The sequence below is a fragment of the Crocodylus siamensis genome, chromosome 2, assembly GCF_052110815.1.
Source record: "Crocodylus siamensis isolate JL-2025a chromosome 2, ASM5211081v1, whole genome shotgun sequence".
Classification (NCBI taxonomy): Eukaryota; Metazoa; Chordata; order Crocodylia; family Crocodylidae; genus Crocodylus; species Crocodylus siamensis.
In genome coordinates this window covers 217112495-217132700 of record NC_143396.1, presented here as the reverse complement: position 1 = coordinate 217132700, position 20206 = coordinate 217112495, and the positions used below count along the sequence as shown (strand labels likewise).

Sequence of the window (20206 nt, the reverse complement as noted above, 5' to 3'; positions counted from 1 at the left end):
GGAAGCAGGATTTCTATATCTTATGCATGAAAAATGAGTAATTTTGCATGCTAATTTGTTAGCAGTAGAAAATATATTCTCAGAGCAACAGTTCATTTTTTGCACAGTTTAAAGGACGGTTGTATTTCTGCAGCTGTATAATAAAGGTGCATGGATTGTTGTTTTTTTTTAAATAAATCTTGCTTACTGAAGAAGACTGGTAATCTAAAGCAACTCTTCTTACTCAGTTTATATGCTAGTACACGGGTCAGCAACCTAAGGCCCACAGGCCAGGTTCATCCCGTAGAGCCTCTGGATCCAGCCCACAGAACCATGGGTTTGGAAGCAGGGCTGTCCCTACATCACACTGCAGTTGGAAGCCCTGGCCTTGTTGGGGGAAAAGGCTTTAATGCAGAGGGCAGAGAAGGGCTTCTGCCATGCCACAGCTAGAGAAGCAGCAGTAGCAGCTAGGCCCTAGTGTCCAAACTCCAACCTAAGTTGGGTCACTCTGGCTTCCCACACCAGAAAACCTTGTTGACTCCTTCCCTAAAAGACTTGAGGTAGAGTGCCAGTATACCAGGATCTAAACAATAAGCTTGAAGAACAAGAAAGCTTATTCTATTCACCATGTTGTTATTCACTTAAGTATTTTTAATGAGGAAAAAGTCCTTGAAACTTTCCATTATTCAGCATGAAGACTGCTTTTTCTTTCACAATAATGCTGCTTGCATGGAACATAAAGCTGCTCCTAGATGGAATAAAAATTCCAACAGGATTTACATTTTACCAGTTATCTTAACATCAGGAGATAGTGGGACTTAGCAATTAGAACAGGAGTGGGCAAAATGCAGCCCAGGGCCCAGATGCAGCCCACCAGGCCATTGTATCCAGCCTGTGGGGCCCCTAAAAAATGTAGAAAATTAGTATTAATCTGCCCTGGGCTGCCTGTCATGTGGCCCTCGATGGCTTGTCAAAACTCAGTAAGTGGCCCTTCACCCAAAATAATTGCCCGCCCCTGGATTAGAACAGTCTATTGAGAAGCACGACTCTACTGTTCTACTCACAGCTCTACTATTGGTTTACTGAATAACATAGAAGTAACTTGCAACTCCCTGAACTGCATTAAAAAAATTAAGTGCTCAGGCTCACAGAAATTGTGTGGAGTTTAACATTTGCAAATTACACTGGGATGAGAAACACTTTTGTTATAATAAAATAGAGTCGTTTTCCTCTAAATGATTTATGAACACTCTAGGAGTCTTCAATGTCTTTGTGCTTTAATACCTGGCAGAGACATCCTGTAATACCTGTTCTAAAGCTCACTGCTAAATAGTAAGTGTAGGTGTTAATCTAAACACCATCTTGTTACCAGCTTGTCTGTGGGTTTAACTCATGAGATGGTGCTAAAATAGGCTGTGAATAAATTGTTATAGAATTCATTGGAATATTATCAGGGCACAAAAGTCCAAAGCTTTGATTAAGCCAATAAGCTTACAGCATCCAAAAGAGGCTTTAGACTAAAATGCTGATTTGCCTATAAGTTAACACGTGACTTTTTCATATAGAATATGAGTATCTTTATTTATGGGGGAAAAATCCTGTTTAATGATTATCAATTTCTAGTTTCAGTTTTTAACCCAAATAAAGAAGTACAAATAATGACTATAGAGTTACTGGAAAAGATCATATCCTAAGTACTTACTACATACAATGGTTCAAAAGTTCCAATGGCATGTGAATGCAGGTTGTCATGAAGCAATAGGTTGGGATAATAAAGTGAACGAGGGACAGTTGGTATGTGGGATAAACTGAAGCTTGGCTAGTGACAAATGCCATTGTACAACTTAAAAAAATGATCCAGTTTTGGCTAAAGTAATAACATTAAGATAAATGGATGGATTTAAGTATGCAAGCATCTAGTTACAGTTTTCTGGATCAAAAAGAATTAAGAATATTTCAAAGTTACCTCATGCAAAGAACCAGTGTTCATTTCCATGGACCTGAACACACAACAAACACGTTAACACAATATCAAGTTATGCTGGCTTTGTACAACACTAAGTTACACTGGTGGTATTCAAAGTGGACAGTTGGCCAGCTCCCCTGGGGTAGCTATCGCAGGAGGCACTATTATAGCACCTCACCTTCAGGTGTCTTAGGGCTAGTAAGACAAGGTTCTTTGGGTGAATCTGATATCTTTTATTGGACCAACTTAAATAGTTAGAAAAAAAATTTCAGCAGTTGGTGTGTGCTCTTCTTAGGGTCAGTAATAAATTGTTTTCATTGAGCACACACGTGTCCCAGTATAGAAGCAGAGACACAGCATATACACCAGAGTAACTTGCATATACACCAAAGTAACCAATTAAGTTTTACCTGACTTTTTTACAATTTCATAGATTTCATAGACAATCGGCTCCTGTCAAACCACCACCCCCTCTGGGTCCTACCACGGAGCCAATTCCCCAGCCAGCAGATCGTGGTGAGGTCAAGGCTGCAGTTAGCCAGTTTAGCCAAGAGGTGATCGTGGGATACCAGACCGAAGGCTTTTTTTAAAGTCAAGATATACAATGTCAATCTCTTCCCCCTTGTTCAGGTGATAAGTCACCTGGTCATAAAAGGAAATGAGATTGGTCAGGCAAGACCTACCTGCAACAAACCCATGCTGGGTATCCCTCAGGATATTGCCTTCAGCTAGTCTGTTAAGGATAGCCTCTTTGACAATCTTTGCCAAGACCTTCCCCAGAATAGGTCAGGCTGATAGGCCTGTAGTTGCCGGATCTACGTTCCTCCCTTTCTTGAAGATTAATCCACATAGTCTCTGACAGACCATTTATGGACATGGCGTATGTTTTTTATTCCAACAAAATTACCACTCTAAATGGCCTGATGTATTCTGTATGAATTCAATTAAGTCAGAACCAGTGGTAGAAGCATCAAGACTAGTACTTCTACAGACAAGTGTGCCTGAACAGAATTCCACTGTCATTTAAACTCAGTTCACATATAAAGAGTTTCAACATTTTGTCAAAAGAAATATGAACAAACATGTAACATCAGCTCCTTACCATCTGGTCCCACATGGACTAGTGGAAAGGTTTAACCAGACGTTTGAGCAAGCAACTTATGCTGCATGGCTCTATATAAAGGTAGGTTATAGAAGTGCAAATTTGCTACTGGCCTACAGCAGGGCTGTCCAACTGGTTAACATGTGATCCTCAGGGTCTCACCCAGCCACCTCTCTCCATATTGCTGCAGCTGCAACAGTAACTAGAGTCTCCAAGCTCCTCACTCTGGATGATGCTTCCTTCCTTCATCCCAGGGATCAGGGTAGTGCAGTACTGCCAGAAGCAGAGGGTGATTTCAGGGCTGAGCCTGGCAGGGAGAGGTGTGGGAAGGTGGTATGACTAGTGGTGGTGGAAGACTGCTGGGGGCAACACACTGCAGAAAGGAAGAATCATGTTTGGCTCAGTGTACCAGTGGGGGATTGCAGAACAACAAGGAAGGTTGCTTTTTTTTTTTTTTACCTCCCTGCCTGCCATCTGACACCTCCAGGGAAGGAATTCTACCTGATCAACACATCGAAGAGCCACTCAACACAGCTCACAAAGACACTCTCATAGACCAAGAGGGACAACCTTCCCTCTTCAGCTCCCTCTGTGCAAAAATGAAGTTTGTTTCCTACCTCTTGGGACTTTTTACCGTCTTGTACCATCTACACTTTTCCCAGAGCCTGATGAAGGGACTTTGATCCCAAAAGCTTGCAGAAAAGGACCATTTTCTTGCCATTTTCCAGTTGGTTTAATAAAAGGTATCATTTTGGAACTAAAGGGTTCTAGTTTTTGTATGCATGTTAGTACAAATTAGAAGCCAAAAATGCTGCTTATGGAATGTAATTGAGAGTCTCACCTAGGCTTCCCACCTTTAACAACCATCTTTAAACACTGATTGCCTTGCTAAAGATATAGTTGAGAACACCTCCATGGAGTCAAGAGTATTTGTAGGTCCAGCATATAGGCACTGAATTCTAATGAGATCGGGAATTCTGTCTCAAATCTTTTGCACACAAAAAATCCAATAGTGTGACTTAGATAAATGTCAATAAACTTTCATAAAACTTATAAAAGGTTTTTAAAATTACTGGCACATTCCTCTGCTTGTAGCAATTCTATTCCTTCCCTAAAATGCTGCTCATGATGAGGATTCAAAAGCAAAGGATCAATACCTTGGCTTTGTAGCTCATTTAAAGCACAGTGCCATACCCTGGGTCACAATCTCACCTAGGACAGAACCTTTATGGGCACATTATAGGCCAGTGGTTGGCAACCTTTTCAGACCATGGGTAGGAATGACCCAGCCTGAGTCAGAGGAGGGTAGGTGCTAAGATCCATCTACCACTATTGCTATTACCCACTGTGGTCCAGGAGAAGCCACCACCACTGCTCCTCATACAAGTCAAGATGGAAAGGCCGTAAACTTTAAAATGCCCAGCACTGCTTTCCCTGCTCACTTTTTTTTTCCTTTTGTACCGAGTTTTGGACAGTAGAAAGCAAGACCCAACAAGTTACAATTTCACTGTATTACTTACTATCACGTTAACCTAAATCCAAGACAACTTCAAATTGACAACAACCCCTAATAACTGGATTCTAATTATATTGTTATAATTTGTTATGCTTTTCCATGTATAGAACCTAATTATTGGAGGGCTGTCTTAAATTTTTCCCATCCCTCCCACTACTGCAGGCAGGCAGCATGATCCCTACCCGTTGCCCCCCCCCCCCCCTTTGCCTAGCTTGCTGCCACTTGACTGAGATGCCTGATGCCCAGTTGCTTGCCTCTCCCCTGCAGCCATTTACTCTATGTGGCAGCTCTGGCTCTGGCCCAGGGCATGGAGCACATGGTAGCTCCTGCCCCAGTCCTGGTCAGGAAACAGCCCTGGCTCTGGCTCCAGCCCCAGCTCTAGACTTAGCCAGACAGCAGTGGCAATAACAGCTTCAGTCCTAGTCCAGAGCTGGTAGCAGCTACAGCTCCAGTCCCAGCCCTGGCCAGGCCAAGGCTGGGGCTGGAGCTAGAGCTACAAGCACCTGCTTGTCCTGGGTCAGTACTCAAATCCAAGATAAGGCTGTTTTTCCCTCATGTTGAATAGGGAGGGAACCTCATCTTGGATTTGAGTAAAAATGGTAATCAAGTTTATCGAAGGGTTTGGATCCCATTTAACTTGTTACATATGTGAAACACAGGACCAACAAGAGCCAACTCTTCAATGAGCTGAAACGTAAGACTCCTATAAAAAGTGGAAATTTGTCCATGTTTCTAGCCATGAGTAAAACTGTCACACAGACATACAGGGAGAAAATCAGGAAGGTCAGGGCACTAACTGAGATGCAGCTGGCCAGGGACATAAAAGGCAACTAAAAAGGCATTCTATGTTAGAAGCAAGAGAAAGAGCCAGCAAAATGTGGGTCCCTTAGTAAATGGGGAAGACAATTTAGTTACAGATGATGTGGAGAAGGTTGAAGTAATTAATGTTTTCTTTTTTTACTAGCTTTCACAAATCAAGTTAGCTATTATCAGACATCAGTGCAGTTGGCAGCACAGGCTGGGGAGGAGATAACTGAGAGCAGGGAAAGGATGAGTTAGAGATTACTTGTATAAGCTGGATGATTTTGAGTCAGCAAGGTCAGATGACAATGTACCCTAGAGTACTCAAGGAATTGACTGAGGTAATTGCAGAGCCAACAGCTATTTTCTTTGAGAGCTTGTAAAGGTTAGGCGAGGTTTTTGACAACCAGAAGACGACAAATACAGGGTTCATTTTTAAGAAAGGGAAGGAGGAGAACTGAGAGAATTATAGACCAGTCAATCTGACTAAATAAGTGGAAAAATTATAGCATTATCAAGGAATTGACTTCTAAGCACCTGGAGAAGATCAAGATAATCAGGAACAGCCAACATAAATCCATCAAAAGCAACTCATGCTTGACTGACCTGATTTCCTTATACAGCAAGCTGAAGGACTTTGTGGATGTGATATGCCTTGGCTTTAGCAAGGTTTTCAACACTGTTTCCCATGACACTCTCATTAGTAAATTAAGGAAAGACAACCCACATCAGTGATTCTCAATCAGAGTGCCACAGTATCCTGGGATGGCTCAAGTTCCTTTCAGGAGTGCCATGGGTTGCTACACAGTGTTAGTACTGTTACGTGTGCAGACATGATCCACAAGACAAACTTCGAGATTTCAAATAGGAATCCATTCAGTGTTAAAACCATTCAGACTTGTTGATATCTCCATGAGTTCTTTGCAACAGAAGAATTACTCTACTATTTTTTTAAATTAAAAAATGAGTGAAAAATAAGAGCTGGCATTGTCTAACAGGGGCCCTGAGTCTAACTACGGGTGCCTTGAGTCTTAAAAGGTTAAGAACCACCGATATAGATAAAAGTACTGTAAGATGGATATGTAACTGATTGGATTATGATGCTCAAAGAACAGTCATCAATGGCTCAATGTATAATTGAGAGTTCATATCAAATGGGGTTTTTCAGGAGCCTGTCACAGACCTGGTATTGTTTAATACCTTAAATAATGATTTGAGGGATGATATTAAATGCAAAGATAACACATTTATGGGAAAATGGTCTGAAATCAATCAAATGAAATTCAGTGAGGACAAGCATTCCATCCTAAGTTAAGGACTTTGCAATCACATGTACAAATACACACTTGGGAAGCACCTGGCTACATTACAGTACTGCAGAAAAGGAGCTAGTGTTTATAGTTTACCAAAGACTGAGTATGAGCTATCAGTGTGCCCTTGTTGCAAAAAAAAAAAAAAGGCAGTATTATATTGGGTGTATTAATAGGACTGTTACTTGAAAGTCAAAAGTGATTCTTCTACACTATTCAGTCTGAGAGCGGTTTTCCCTGGAAAAATAAATCCAGTTTTGTGCACCATGCTTCAAGAAACATATGGACAAACTTTTAGAAAGGATGTAAAGGACAGCAACAAAAATAATTAGAAGTTTCAGAAATGTGACTTGACCAAAAATAGTGGAAGAAGTAGGATTTTTTAGCTTGGAGGACAGAACACTGAGAGGGGATTTGATTTTTCACATACCTGAAGAGAATTTATAAAAAGGCTGATAACCATTTGGTCTGGGTACAGGGGAGAGAACAATGGAAACTTAGGTTGGATGTTTGAGGGTAACTGTGAGGGCAGTTAAACATGAAAAAAGGCTACCTAGGGAAGTTGTGGAAACTCAAGTCTTAATTTTTTTTTAAGAACAGGGATGATCCTACCTTGAGCAGGGTCTTGCATTAGATGACTTTTTGAGGTCCTTTCCAGTCCTACTTTTCTATGATTCTATAATATCTAGAAACCAGTCCACTTTTGTGTCATAACAACAACTGAAATTAGCTGTAGTTTCTTATGTCAAAGGAGAGAGCAAGCAATCTTGAATGAAGAGTCTTTGACTTGGATTCTCCTTCACTCCTGGTTGGACAGAGTCTACACTGGTTGATTTACTGGCTACACTGCAAAGCTCATCTTTTCACCGAAGTTTTAATAAGCAGGAGATTGATAGGTTAGATTTTACATTTTGGGGCTGGAGAGTTTTTAAGCAGGCATGGTAGCACCTTTGATTTTATGAAATGCTTTTTTTCTGGATTGATCAGGAGCTTGAGATTGTTGGTTTTGATTACATAAAAGTCTCACTTCAGACAGCTATACATCCATTAACAAGTATCAAGAGGGTTTTTAAAATATGTGTTTAATATGACCCTTTCCTTTCCTAGAGGAAGAAAACAGAGTATATTTTGCTTCCCTTTGTTTTCAGCACATGCTGTCCTACACAAATAAAACCCATAGTTATAGAATCCACTGTCAAATTGACTAGGAAGAAAAAAATATTTGGTACAGTTTTCATTTATGCAATTACTCTTGAGCTGGCAGTAGCTGAAATCTAAATTTACAGCACATCACAAAGGAAAATTACAGTGATGTCTTTCCCCCAAATGTAATTTATGCATATCAAAAAAAGTATTACTGGCTTTGATAGCAGGACCTCTGATCTGCCTTCATACAGCACATAGAAATGTGTCCCCTATACGGTAATGACCAGGAAATACTGCATTTGATGCTCTAGTAGGTTAAATGTCTCAGCTTTACTATAACCAATTAAAAGAGAATAGCCATAAAAGTGCAGATACTACCGTAAGGTAATAAACTAGACCTTATCGGTGCCAGTGGTGCACATTACAAACTTCAAACTCATTCCTTGTCCTAATCCATCAGAAACTTCCTGGCTTTACTAGGCTATAAATGGAAGAAGCTTTGAAGTCCAAGGATTAGGATCACTAACAGGCAGACTGAATGAGAGACTAAGTAGAGCCAAGGCCCGCTGCTCCAACAAATAGCCAGGTGGAACACACTGCATGGGTCTGAATTAAAACAAATTAATTTAATCAAACTGCCCTCTCATAGGCTGCAGTCCAGGAGATTACATGGGTTATCAAAGCATGAAAAATAAATAGATGTGGAGGGAGAACTAAGAGCAACAGAAGAAACAAACATTTCTTCTCCAGTGCAACCCTAGTTATAACATAAGCATACAGCAGCCAAGACTCTTAAATGGGACACAGATCTATTACTGGGAGACAAAAGACCCAAAGCTTTTGGAACGACATATGATTCAACAATATCTGAGCAAAATTCAGGGAGAAAACATGAATATGCATGCAAAATAAATGTTCAGGTCTAAGATTACTAAAGATGAATTATTAATAGAAAAAATTGTTCAAATTAGTTGCTTGTTTCAATTTTTCCAGTAAAGCTTAGATGAAGAATTATATGGAAACAATCTATTTGGGTCAAATAGTTTCAGTGGTATGCACTGGATGTCTGTGTAAAGTTAATGCCACTGAAGAATTAGCTCAGTTTTGCATTTCAAATATGCCTCCAATAAAAAAAATCCTCTTACGCAACACAATCAGCTTGTCCAATTCTGTGCAATGTTTTCCATCTTGAAAGATTTAAAAATACTATCATCCACAATGCAAGAATCGTTTCAGTTATCACTGCTCTACAGCCATAGTATGGGTGTTTAGCACAGAAGTACTACACAACAGTTTGAGACAAGATATGTATGTTTAATACAATTTAAACTAGAACAAGTCTCCAGAATAAATAATGGATCCCAACAAAGCCTAAGTTTTGCAAAAATGCAACAGAATCTTAAGCCATGTGATGATTAATTCAATTTAACGTTTTATCTAATTTATTTATGTGAGTTGCTTTACATCATAGCTTGTATCAAGCTATACACAAAACAATATTTTGCTAATAAAAGCTACATCCACATTCAAAGTACTTTGCATATATGGTACCTCAGAACATCTTTGCTAGCAAAGCACCCATAGATATGGCCTCAGACACTGGAATTCAGAGCTTAATTCAGAATTCAACACCAGGGATTTCATGCATTAACTGAGGCTAAGAGAAAGAGAACAAATAATCCAGTGGAGAAATGAATGGAAAACAAGACTTTGCAAGAAAATAGGAGGCGGAAAATAGAAAGATATTAAATACTAAATAAGGAAAGATACCATTTGGGGCTGTCCTGCTTTTTGAAGCAGATGATTATTCTCTCTCCAATTCTGTGAACAAGCTTCTGTTTAATATCCTTTTGGAACTGAATCTCCCCTGAAAAAGCACTATGGTTTTAAACCATCTAAAAAGGATTCACAGGCGCACATTAATTTTACAAATCCATGAATTAAAAAACAAAACTCATTTTCAAAAATCCTCTAGACTTCATAAGGTTAGCTCATCAATGGTATAAATGGCATTTGTGTTTTAAATAAAAAAATAAACATTTAAATAAATAGACTTTACATCATCTTATTGGGACAGTTCCAGAGTTTTCACATGACATCCAAGTGTCCTAACAACTTCTTTCAAGACATCCAAAACACCTCAAACTTTCATTTAATCAGTCAAAACGTGCTTATTTTATAACCACAACATATTTCAGATATGTTGCTGCATCAAACCAAATTTGTTCTATGTTTACCAAGAACAAACAGTTTAGTGGCATGAGCTGTTCACTGTAATGCGCAGTGTCTAATAAGAGAGGATGAATGAGTGCAAACACATCAAACCTGTTTTTCTCCACCTTCAAAATGTGTTAATGACGCTTGTTCAGTGTTTTACAGTTATTAGAAAAACTCTTCCACTCAAACTGCATGTGGTACACTTCTGAGTAAGAGGCCAACATTAAGGACACAAGCACAATTTTCTATTTCATTATGCAAACCTTGGTTAAAAATATAATTATATGAAATAGCTTTAAAACATATTTAAAAGTTCACAGAATAGAGATTATTTTGCACCAGGTGTAGAGCAAGTGAAATGTCACCACCATGCCAACATGTACTACCCACCTTCCAACATCCATGTTGAATGATGGATCTTACCTTCGGGTGGATTCTTATTCTGGTTGTTCCAGACAACCAGCAACTTGGATAGACTAGGCACCTTGGACACTTCAGTGATAACTCGGAAGAGACTCTCCACCCGGTCATAAGTCAATACTATAGCTGTGAAGCCTTGAGACTGTGGTGGGATCAATGGAAGGAAGAGTGGGTTGCTCACACTGCTCCATTTCTATAAAACAAAAGAGGATGAGGGATCAAATCAAGGTTAATTAATACAGAAAAAGGAGGATTTAAGCAATCAGAATATAATCACCCAAGCTGGTATTTGGCCAAGTTAGGCCTGTTGAGCTAATAGAACAATTCATGGGAAAGTGGCCTTTAAAAAACAAAACAAAAAAACAACTTTTTCATGACTCACAATGCCTTGAAACTTGCATCCCAATCCCTTTCCTAATGTTGATTCCTGTCACTGTTTAACAATAACTGTGTAAGCATGGATGAGCTTCAGAAAAAGTGAAGAATTGATGGCAAGCCTTGTGGGGGAAGGGATATTAGGGAGACACTTTAAACTTAGCTACCATGGCCTGATTCTCATTTGCTAATTGCTGCTGAGGTTTTTTTTTTTTTTTATAACCAGACTTGGCCAAAAAGCAGAGAGCCAACTTAGCGCCACAACTTCAGAGGGGAAATGAGAGTAAAAAGCAGCAAATACATAATCCTGACACAAAATGGGCACACAAATAAAAAAGCAAATGCTGACACCGAAATACAGTGGGATAAAATATTAACTTCAACAAAACTTGGTTTGTTCTATGGAGGGGAAAAAAACCATTACAGCATTGAAGAAAAAAATCTGTAAGACGCAAAGATTGATTTCAGAGAGTTATTTACTCCATCTGAATTTTAAGTAGGGCATCCCTTTTAAGGCTTTAAAGGTCTTATTTCAATGAACTGCCAGCATAAGGAAGCCAGCTCAATTGGCAAGAAACAAGACAGACTATTCAGTTCTCACTGAGTGTGCCAACCTCATTTGGAGGTGAAGATGTGGGGGAAGGAAAGAGTGAAGAAACCATTAGATGGGAAAGAAACAGCAGACATTTCATTTCTAACCATTTTCATTCCAGCTTGCTGTCCAGGCACAGATAGCAGGGCAGGACAGGGAAACAGAGGAGAAAACAATTATTTATTTATGTATTTATTTTGCAGTAGGAGGAAAGGTTTGGAAGTTGGGAAAACTGTAGCTGACAGTGTTTCTCAGGAAAGCTTTTGAATCCTCCCCACAAAGAACTAGGGGTGAATGTAATAGTGTAGAAACGCTACCCAGTCACTGCCAATGTTTTCCAGCAAACACCATAAGAAATACCAATTAAACACGTACCAGAATTCTGCCTGTACGGGGAGGAAAACAAATGTTATGGACTCAAAGTTATCAGCTCAAGTTTGTTGGATAGTGGCACAGCAACTAGTCATTGCCCTTTGGATTCTTTCTCTTCACACTATAGGCAGCTACCCTCACCACTGCCACCTTGTAACTCATGCCACTTACTGAAATACTCTGTATGAGGACCTAGGGTGAAGAGGAGAATAGCAAAACAATTATACTAGAGGAGCCTAAAAAACCTTGACTTGCTCACTGTAGCCAAAAAAAGATTGAGAGATGATGTGACTACTTTCTGCATCATCATACATCAGGGAGGAAAGTAAACTCTAGACATTGAGAAAAACTGTTTAAGCTGAAAGACAATATTGGCAAAAGAACAAATGGCTATAAACTGCCCAAAAGTAAATTTAGACTGATGGTTTCTAACTGTCCAAGGAGTCAAGTTCTGGAACGGTCTTCCAACAAGAGAAATGGGGAAAAAAGACCTAACTTGTTTTAAGATGAGTTCTAAGTTTATGAGAGCAAATATATTACATAATTGCCTGACAGTAGGAAGTTGGACTTGCTCACTCAGGATGCTCATCAAATCCTACATACAGGCCTATAACAATAATGTTAACAAGTGACCTGTGCAGGGATTTCTGCTTTGAAATGCTCACACTTTAGGAAATGATAGTTTTTAAGCTTATTTTCTTTGCTGTGTATTGACAAAACAACCAAATGTGAGAAATGACCCTTGATTTTAAACAATTCCAGGAAGTTGTATGGTGAATTATTCTAGCAGAGCACAGTTCATTCTATTAGGGTTTTTAAACAACCTCTGCTCCCTAAGGTATCAGGATTTTACATATGCCCACTATCAATGTAATGATGAAAAGCCTTCTTTCACAACCCTCACCAATCTCTCTTTATGAATACTTGCAACACAGGTTTAGCTGAATATTAAGCAGAGCCAGGCAAATCTCATGCTTCAGTCAAGAAATAACCAGTAAAGCAATCCTAGAGTTTATAATCTTATTGTTATTTAATAGAGACTATAATGACCCAAATTAAGGGCTCTTGCCTTAAATTGACTCTGTTTAGCATACTTCTTTCTGGTTGTAGTGTGTCATAATAGAGGCTGTTAGCCATAAGGCCACTGGTAAGGAATACCACCTCCCAAAGGTATTACTGTGTAACATCCAAGATTGTACAAGGCATTTTAATGGCTAAATCCTTTCTTAAAAGAGCAAGAATAAGAGCAGAAACTTAAAGGTTTAGATGTGACATTATTTAACTCTGAAACTGTTATTACTATCTGTGCAGGGTATAATATTTAATTGCCAGGATCATCTTAGGGAAACTTGGAAGCTTGGACCCTAATAGGGAAAGAAAACCAAACTCCCTTATTTGAGAGGTACATTTCAAAAGGGCATTTAGGCATCTCCAAAGTGCCATTAAGAACCAACCCCCCACTGCCTGCCTGAAGAGTGTGTCTACAGTCTGAGACCTCTTGACCCCACTTTCTGCAGGAAATCGAGTAAATTCAAACCTCCATAATTCACTTGAGTCTTCCTGACTTCTGCTAGGGACAGGCAAACAATGCAGGCAATTATCCTAACAGCAACCTAATTAAATCTCTATTACAGCATCAAGGCATGAAATGGATGGCTCCTCCCCATTTAGTAGCAACTGGTGAAATCAAGAGGTGAGTCAACATTTGTTCCAGTCTCATCATTATTAACCCTCCTGATGGAGACCCATATGAACTTTCACTCTCAGAAAGAAGAGCAAGAACTGGTGGAGTGATCATCCATCACTTTCCATGACAAAGTGTTGACATTCAGCTATGGATAAGACAATCCCTGCCCCAAGCCCCCAGCTAATATTCATTACAGGAGCCATGGTAATTAACCCAAGATTGATAGGTTGTTTATTGTGAATCACTTTTATGGGCAAGGAGTATCAGGTTGCAAATGCCAGCTTCTCTAACAGGGATCTTATGTCATTTGGTCTGGCAGTCTCAGTTGTTTGACAACGTTCTCTGCAGACAGAATGAAAAGCCAAAGCACTGGAATCTAGAATGAGAGAGACAGGGATAGGGAGACTGAACTGAAGCTAGTGAAGTGTGAGACTCCTTTAAAGAGACATGTCCATGCAAAAAGATTCAAACTATTGCAGCTAGCTTGTGCAGGATTGCCACAATCAATCTCCGCCCCCCCCCCAAAAAAAAATACAAAACAAACACACACAAAAAAACCCAACTAGCAATGCATTTTTCCTCTTACTGCAGACCCATGAACTATTCTTTTGCTCCTTCCCTACTGAATGAAATACAATTCCATTTTAAGAGCAATTAAGCAATAGGGACAAAGTAATGAGAGCTGTTCAGGCAAGATACTTAAGCCCAAACTTGCCACCAGTTCAAGTGGGAGAGAGCAGAGGTGCATTAGGTATCACAAAAATCAATCTTACCAGGATGAAAAACCAGAATATTTGATATCTGAGAAATCACATCTGTTCCTAATGATCCTATGCACAGTCAATTCCTATAAAAGTTGTAACATTCATATAACAGCAACATGCTACACAGTTAAGACAAGGTGCCAGCCCCAAATGCTTATACTGCTTATACTCTAAGTGGACGTTATAAAAGTATGAAGGGAAAATTAAAGGCAATAACCAGTTAGCGCTACGTAATGGTAGTAACATATCTTAATAGTTTCCTAATTTAAAACAAATATATTTCACTTATTTTTCATAGAAAAAGAGACCAACTATGGGCCAACAAAAATAAGTGTGTGTAAGAGACACTTGAAGAAATAGAAGACAGGATACATTACAAGCTGGAACAGAATGCTGCTGCTTTTAGGACCACGATGCTGGTAAAAGAAGGCCTATATTTTGGTAGAGGAAGAATAATTTCCCACTTACCATTTAGTAGGAAAAACTGGCAAAAACAATGGAGAAAATAAAATTCTGCTGTTTCATAAACAGGAATAGTGGTTTTCTCCTCCATATATGTTTTATTTTCACGAATCAACGGACTGAGTGCTTGCTAACCAGACATTTTGGCAAAATCATATTTAATTTGAACAAGGACAACCCACTGTCATTTAAAAGCCAAGAGGTGAGGACTATATCATGATGAATTGTACAGTAGCTAAACAGTTCTTCCCTACACCCAAGCAAAGCAGATATGTATTTACCTTTTATCCCCGTGGGGAGGGTTTTTTTGGTTGGGTTGTTTTAAATATCAATCCTAACCTCAATATGGTTTCAATTATGAATTACCAGACCAAAAGAGCCTTGATTTATTCTATTTCACTCCAATTATACATGATGGGTTTCCAATGAATACTTTGAAAAAGTATTTCATCATGCTTCCCATCCTCAAGTGGTCAAAGGGCAAAACCAGAGGAGTTAACCCTCTCCACTTCTCTGGAGTCAACCGCAGCAATTACATTATGGAGCCTTAGCTCAACACAAGACCTTCCAAACTCGATGAGCCCAATGCACTGGTCTCTTGAGTTTTGTGTGCTGCCTCTATCAGTGACCTATACTTGATGTTACAGGTAAAAAGCTATCAAATACTTAATAGCAATGCACCCAGGGATTCCTTAGGTGAAATCCTTGCTAATGCCTGATGAAATTGCAGCCCTAAGGCATGAATTTTAATTTCATAGATTTCATAGTGGTATCACTAAATACCACTATGATTACTAAAGAACACCGCATAGTTACAAATATTAGATCCTGCAGCTGAATCTACATTACTCTCTGAACTCCTACAACTCTGAATTCCATCAGCTGACCATGATATGAAATATATGTTTAGGCTTTTAGTTCACCCCTCCCTCCTAACTAATATCAACAGTGTGACAAAAGAAGAGATTTGGCTGGGAGAAAAGCTTGCAATGGACTACACTTTGACAACTGAGGGAAGATGAGGGTGGGGGAAGCTGTGGACCACCAAACCAGGTGGCACCCACAAGGACAGCCCAGCCTGAAGAAAGAGAGCTTTGGGAACGTGAAAGACAGGGGGTGGACAGCAATACGGCACAGGTAAGGAACAGGAAGGTTAGAGACAAAAAGCCCTTTAGGACTTGGAGCGAGGGGGTAGCAAAAGCACCAGTCACAGGGCTCAAGTGCCTATATACTAATGCTAGGAGCATGGGGAACAAGCAGGATGAACTAGCGCTCCTGGTTGCACTAAACGACTACGACTTAGTGGGGCTGACGGAAACCTGGTGGGATTCATCCCACGACTGGGCGGTACATATTGAGGGCTACAGATTGTACAGAAAGGACAGAGTGGGGAAAAGGGGGGGAGGGGTTGCGCTCTATGTTAAGGAGCAATATACATCAACCCTCATCAAGACAGAATCAAAGGATGAGGAAGTAGGAGGACTGTGGGTTAGGCTACATGGGGGGCAAGGAGAAAAGGATTTGGTGGTAGGGGTCTGCTACAGACCCCCACATCAAGGGGAAGAAATAGATTTGGGGCTCCTGAGGCAACTCTCGGAGACCATAAAAGCTAAAGAGGCGGTGGTCATGGGGGACCTAAACTACCCGGACATCTGCTGGGAGACACAGACAGCAAAGTCCCACCGCTCACGCAGGTTTCTAACCTGTGTACAGGACCTCCACCTGACGCAGGAGGTACATGGTCCCACTAGGGGGAATGCCTTACTGGATCTGGTATTGGCAACGGGGGATGACATAGTAGGGGACCTACAGATCGGTAGCCATCTGGGGGACAGTGATCACCTAAAAGTACAATTCAACATAAGGCGTCGAGTGGGTAAGGTAACCAGTAGGGTGAACGTGCTGGACTTTAGGAAAGCTGATTTCAGCGAACTCAGGCGATTAGTGAAGGATGCACTGCAGAGTAGTAGTTTTGAAATGATGGGAGCCCAAGAAGGGTGGCTGTGCCTTAAGGAAGCTATCCTTCGAGCACAAAGCGAGACGATCCCCGTGCGAAGTAAAAGAGGGAAAGGGGCCAGGAGGCTTCCCTGGCTGACAAGAGAAATCCAGGGCAGACTAAGGGCCAAAAGGGGAGCACATAAAAAGTGGAAACAGGGAGAGATCACCAAAGAGGAATATACCTCTTCTGCTCGTGCTTGTAGGGAGGCAGTTAGACAGGCCAAAGCTACCATGGAGCTGAGGATGGCAACCCAAGTAAAAGACAATAAGAAATTGTTTTTTAGATATATAGGGAGTAAAAGGAAGGCCCAGGGAGGAATAGGACCTCTGCTAAATGGGCAGAAACAATTGGTGACAGACAGAGGGGACAAGGCTGAACTCCTCAACGAGTTCTTCGCCTCAGTGTTCCTAAGCGAGAGGCATGACAAGTCTCTCACTGGGAGTGTAGGGAGGCAGCAGCAAGGCACCGGACTTCCATGCGTGGACCCTGAGGTGGTGCAGGGTCACTTGGAAGAACTGGATGCCTTTAAGTCGGCAGGCCCGGATGAGCTCCATCCGAGGGTACTGAAGGCACTGGCCGACATCATTGCAGAGCCACTGGAGGGAATATTTGAACGCTCGTGGCGCACGGGTCAAGTCCCGGAGGACTGGAAAAGGGCCAATGTGGTTCCCATTTTCAAGAAGGGGAGGAAGGAGGACCCGGGTAACTAAAGGCCAGTCAGTCTCACCTCCATCCTTGGCAAAATCTTTGAAAAAATCATCAAGGCTCACATTTGTGAGAGCCCGGCAGGACAAATTATGCTGAGGGGAAACCAGCACGGGTTCGTGGCAGGCAGATCGTGCCTGACCAATCTAGTCTCTTTTTATGACCAGGTCACAAAACGCCTCGACGCAGGAGGAGGGGTGGATGTCGTATACTTGGACTTCAGGAAGGCCTTTGATACGGTATCCCACCCCATACTGGTGAACAAGTTAAGGGGCTGTGACTTGGATGACTGCACAGTCCGGTGGGTGGAGAATTGGCTGGAGGGTCGCACCCAGAGAGTCGTGGTGGATGGGTCGGTTTCGACCTGGAAGAGTGTGGGCAGTGGGGTCCCGCAGGGCTCGGTACTTGGACCGATACTCTTTAATGTCTTCATCAGCGACTTGGACGAGGGGGTGAAATGTACTCTGTCCAAGTTTGCAGATGACACTAAGCTATGGGGCAAAGTGGACACGCCGGAGGGCAGGGAGCAGCTGCAAGCAGACCTGGACAGGTTAGACAAGTGGGCAGAAAACAACAGAATGCAGTTCAACAAGGAGAAATGCAAAGTGCTGCATCTAGGGAGGAAAAATGTCCAGCACACCTACAGCCTAGGAAATGACCTGCTGGGTGGCACGGAAGTGGAAAGGGATCTTGGAGTCCTAGTGGACTCCAAGATGAACATGAGTCGGCAGTGTGACGAAACCATCAGAAAGGCCAATGGCACTTTATCGTGCATCAGCAGATGCATGACAAATAGGTCCAAGGAGGTGATACTTCCCCTCTATCGGGCGCTGGTCAGACCGCAGCTGGAGTACTGCGTGCAATTCTGGGCGTCGCACTTCAAGAAGGATGCGGATAACCTGGAGAGGGTCCAGAGAAGGGCCACTCGTATGGTCAAGGGCCTGCAGGCCAAGCCCTACGAGGAGAGATTAGAGAAACTGGACCTTTTCAGCCTCCGCAAGAGAAGGTTGAGAGGCGACTTGGTGGCTGCCTATAAGTTCGTCAGGGGGGCGCAGAAGGGAATTGGTGAGTATTTATTCACCAAGGCGCCCCCGGGGGTTACAAGAAATAATGGCCACAAGCTAGAAGAGAGCAGATTTAGATTGGATATTAGGAGGAACTTCTTCACAGTTCGAGTGGCCAAGGTCTGGAACGGGCTCCCAAGGGAGGTGGTGCTCTCCCCTACCCTGGGGGTATTCAAGAGAAGGTTGGATGTGTATCTAGCTGGGGTAATGTAGGCCCAGCACTCTTTCCTGCTTATGCAGGGGGTCGGACTCAATGATCTATTGAGGTCCCTTCCGACCCTAGCATCTATGAATCTATGAACTGCCAAAAACCAGTGGTGCTCAACCTCCAGCCTACAGGGCCACGTCATCTGGCACATGGGCCTCCCCACAGGCAGCACTAAATTGCTGTAGCTTTGGAAGCTCTTCCAGAACTGCAGCAACTACTGCTGTCATATTTCCCCCAAATTTCTAGTCCCATGGGGAGCCCTGTGGGTTTATGACACAGCCCCGTGCACCAGACTGCACCAGTGCCCAGGGTCACTCTGCAGCTGGATCCAGCACACAGAGCTAGCTGGTACATGGGGTCACTCTGTAGCCAGATCCAGCACACACATTCACCCCACAGAGCAATCTCATCCTGGATTTGGCCAGTGGACCAACACCATTCTCAGGATCCAGCCTAAAGTCTGGTTCCATGCCACTCTCCTGTCCTACAGGGCTGGAAGGTTGAGCACCACTGTCACAAAGAAAGTGACCTCAAAATCTATCTGTAAAGGTACCAATACTCTATTGGTGCTCATTGCACAGCATGTGAATACCACTGAAAGTCCTGCAATAGGACTTGTGCCTTTAAAATAAAACTTCCCCATGCAGTCTCCTGGGGGGAAAAAAGGTTCAATTTTCAGAGGCCAAGGGCCTCTTTTGGAGCCAAAAGAGTTTGAAAACACTGAGGAGATGACACATGGCATCTTAAACACGTAAATTAAATGTTACCACTCTATAGCTTTAATAAGCCATGATTGAAAACCAAGCCTCCTATTTTTCAAGCTACAGAGTGAGTACCTCAGGCCAGCCAGCAAAATATTACTAGAAGAAAAAAAAGGGCTATAAGTAAATAAATAAAGGGACCACCTAACAATAGGACAAGCACATTCCTACAGTTTCATCGGGCTAATCTAACAGAAACAACTACCCTGAGAATTAAAAACACAGAACTTCCACATAATGCTTGTGTGCATGCTTCCATCTGCAGTATTTCCCAGACTGAAGATGAAGCAAAGAGCGCTAAAAAAAAACCCTAACAGTATTAGATACAGATTGTGTGTGGACTTAAAATTACAAATGACATTAAAGCAAAACATCTGAATCCCAGTTTCTCTCTCCGGTGCAAGCCAAAAACCAAGTCCAGAAGTCTGTTTCTCATGCCATGGAGGATATCACAAGCAGCTTAAGATAAACAATCTCCACATTAGGTACAAGCCAAACTGCATAGGATAAGTATGGTGTCATCTTTTACCATACTGTGCAGGGAATCCTAGTAACTCTACTTATCTTGGCAGGTCAAAGAGGAATCAGTTGTCAAATTTTGTTCTTCAAGGAAAAAGTATTTTTTTAAGTTTGAACGATTACATATCTAGTACACATGATTTTTCAGTGGTTTTCAACCTAACCTGAGGGCCAGATCTGGTCCGTGGAGCCGTGTCATCCAGCTCACAGGTGTCCCCACAGGTCTGGAAATTTGGGAGTA

At 41.7% G+C, this 20206-nt stretch overlaps 1 protein-coding gene across 1 annotated transcript in view; it reads right to left on the bottom strand.

Moving 5' to 3' along the window:
• Positions 1 to 20206, bottom strand: part of EXT2 (exostosin glycosyltransferase 2) — a 112157-nt gene that overhangs the window by 29817 nt on the left and 62134 nt on the right. Inside the window, exon 9 of the mRNA XM_090032973.1 lies at positions 10461 to 10650. Coding sequence (XP_089889099.1) covers positions 10461 to 10650 — 190 coding nt within the window. The remainder of the gene's footprint in view (positions 1 to 10460; positions 10651 to 20206) is intronic.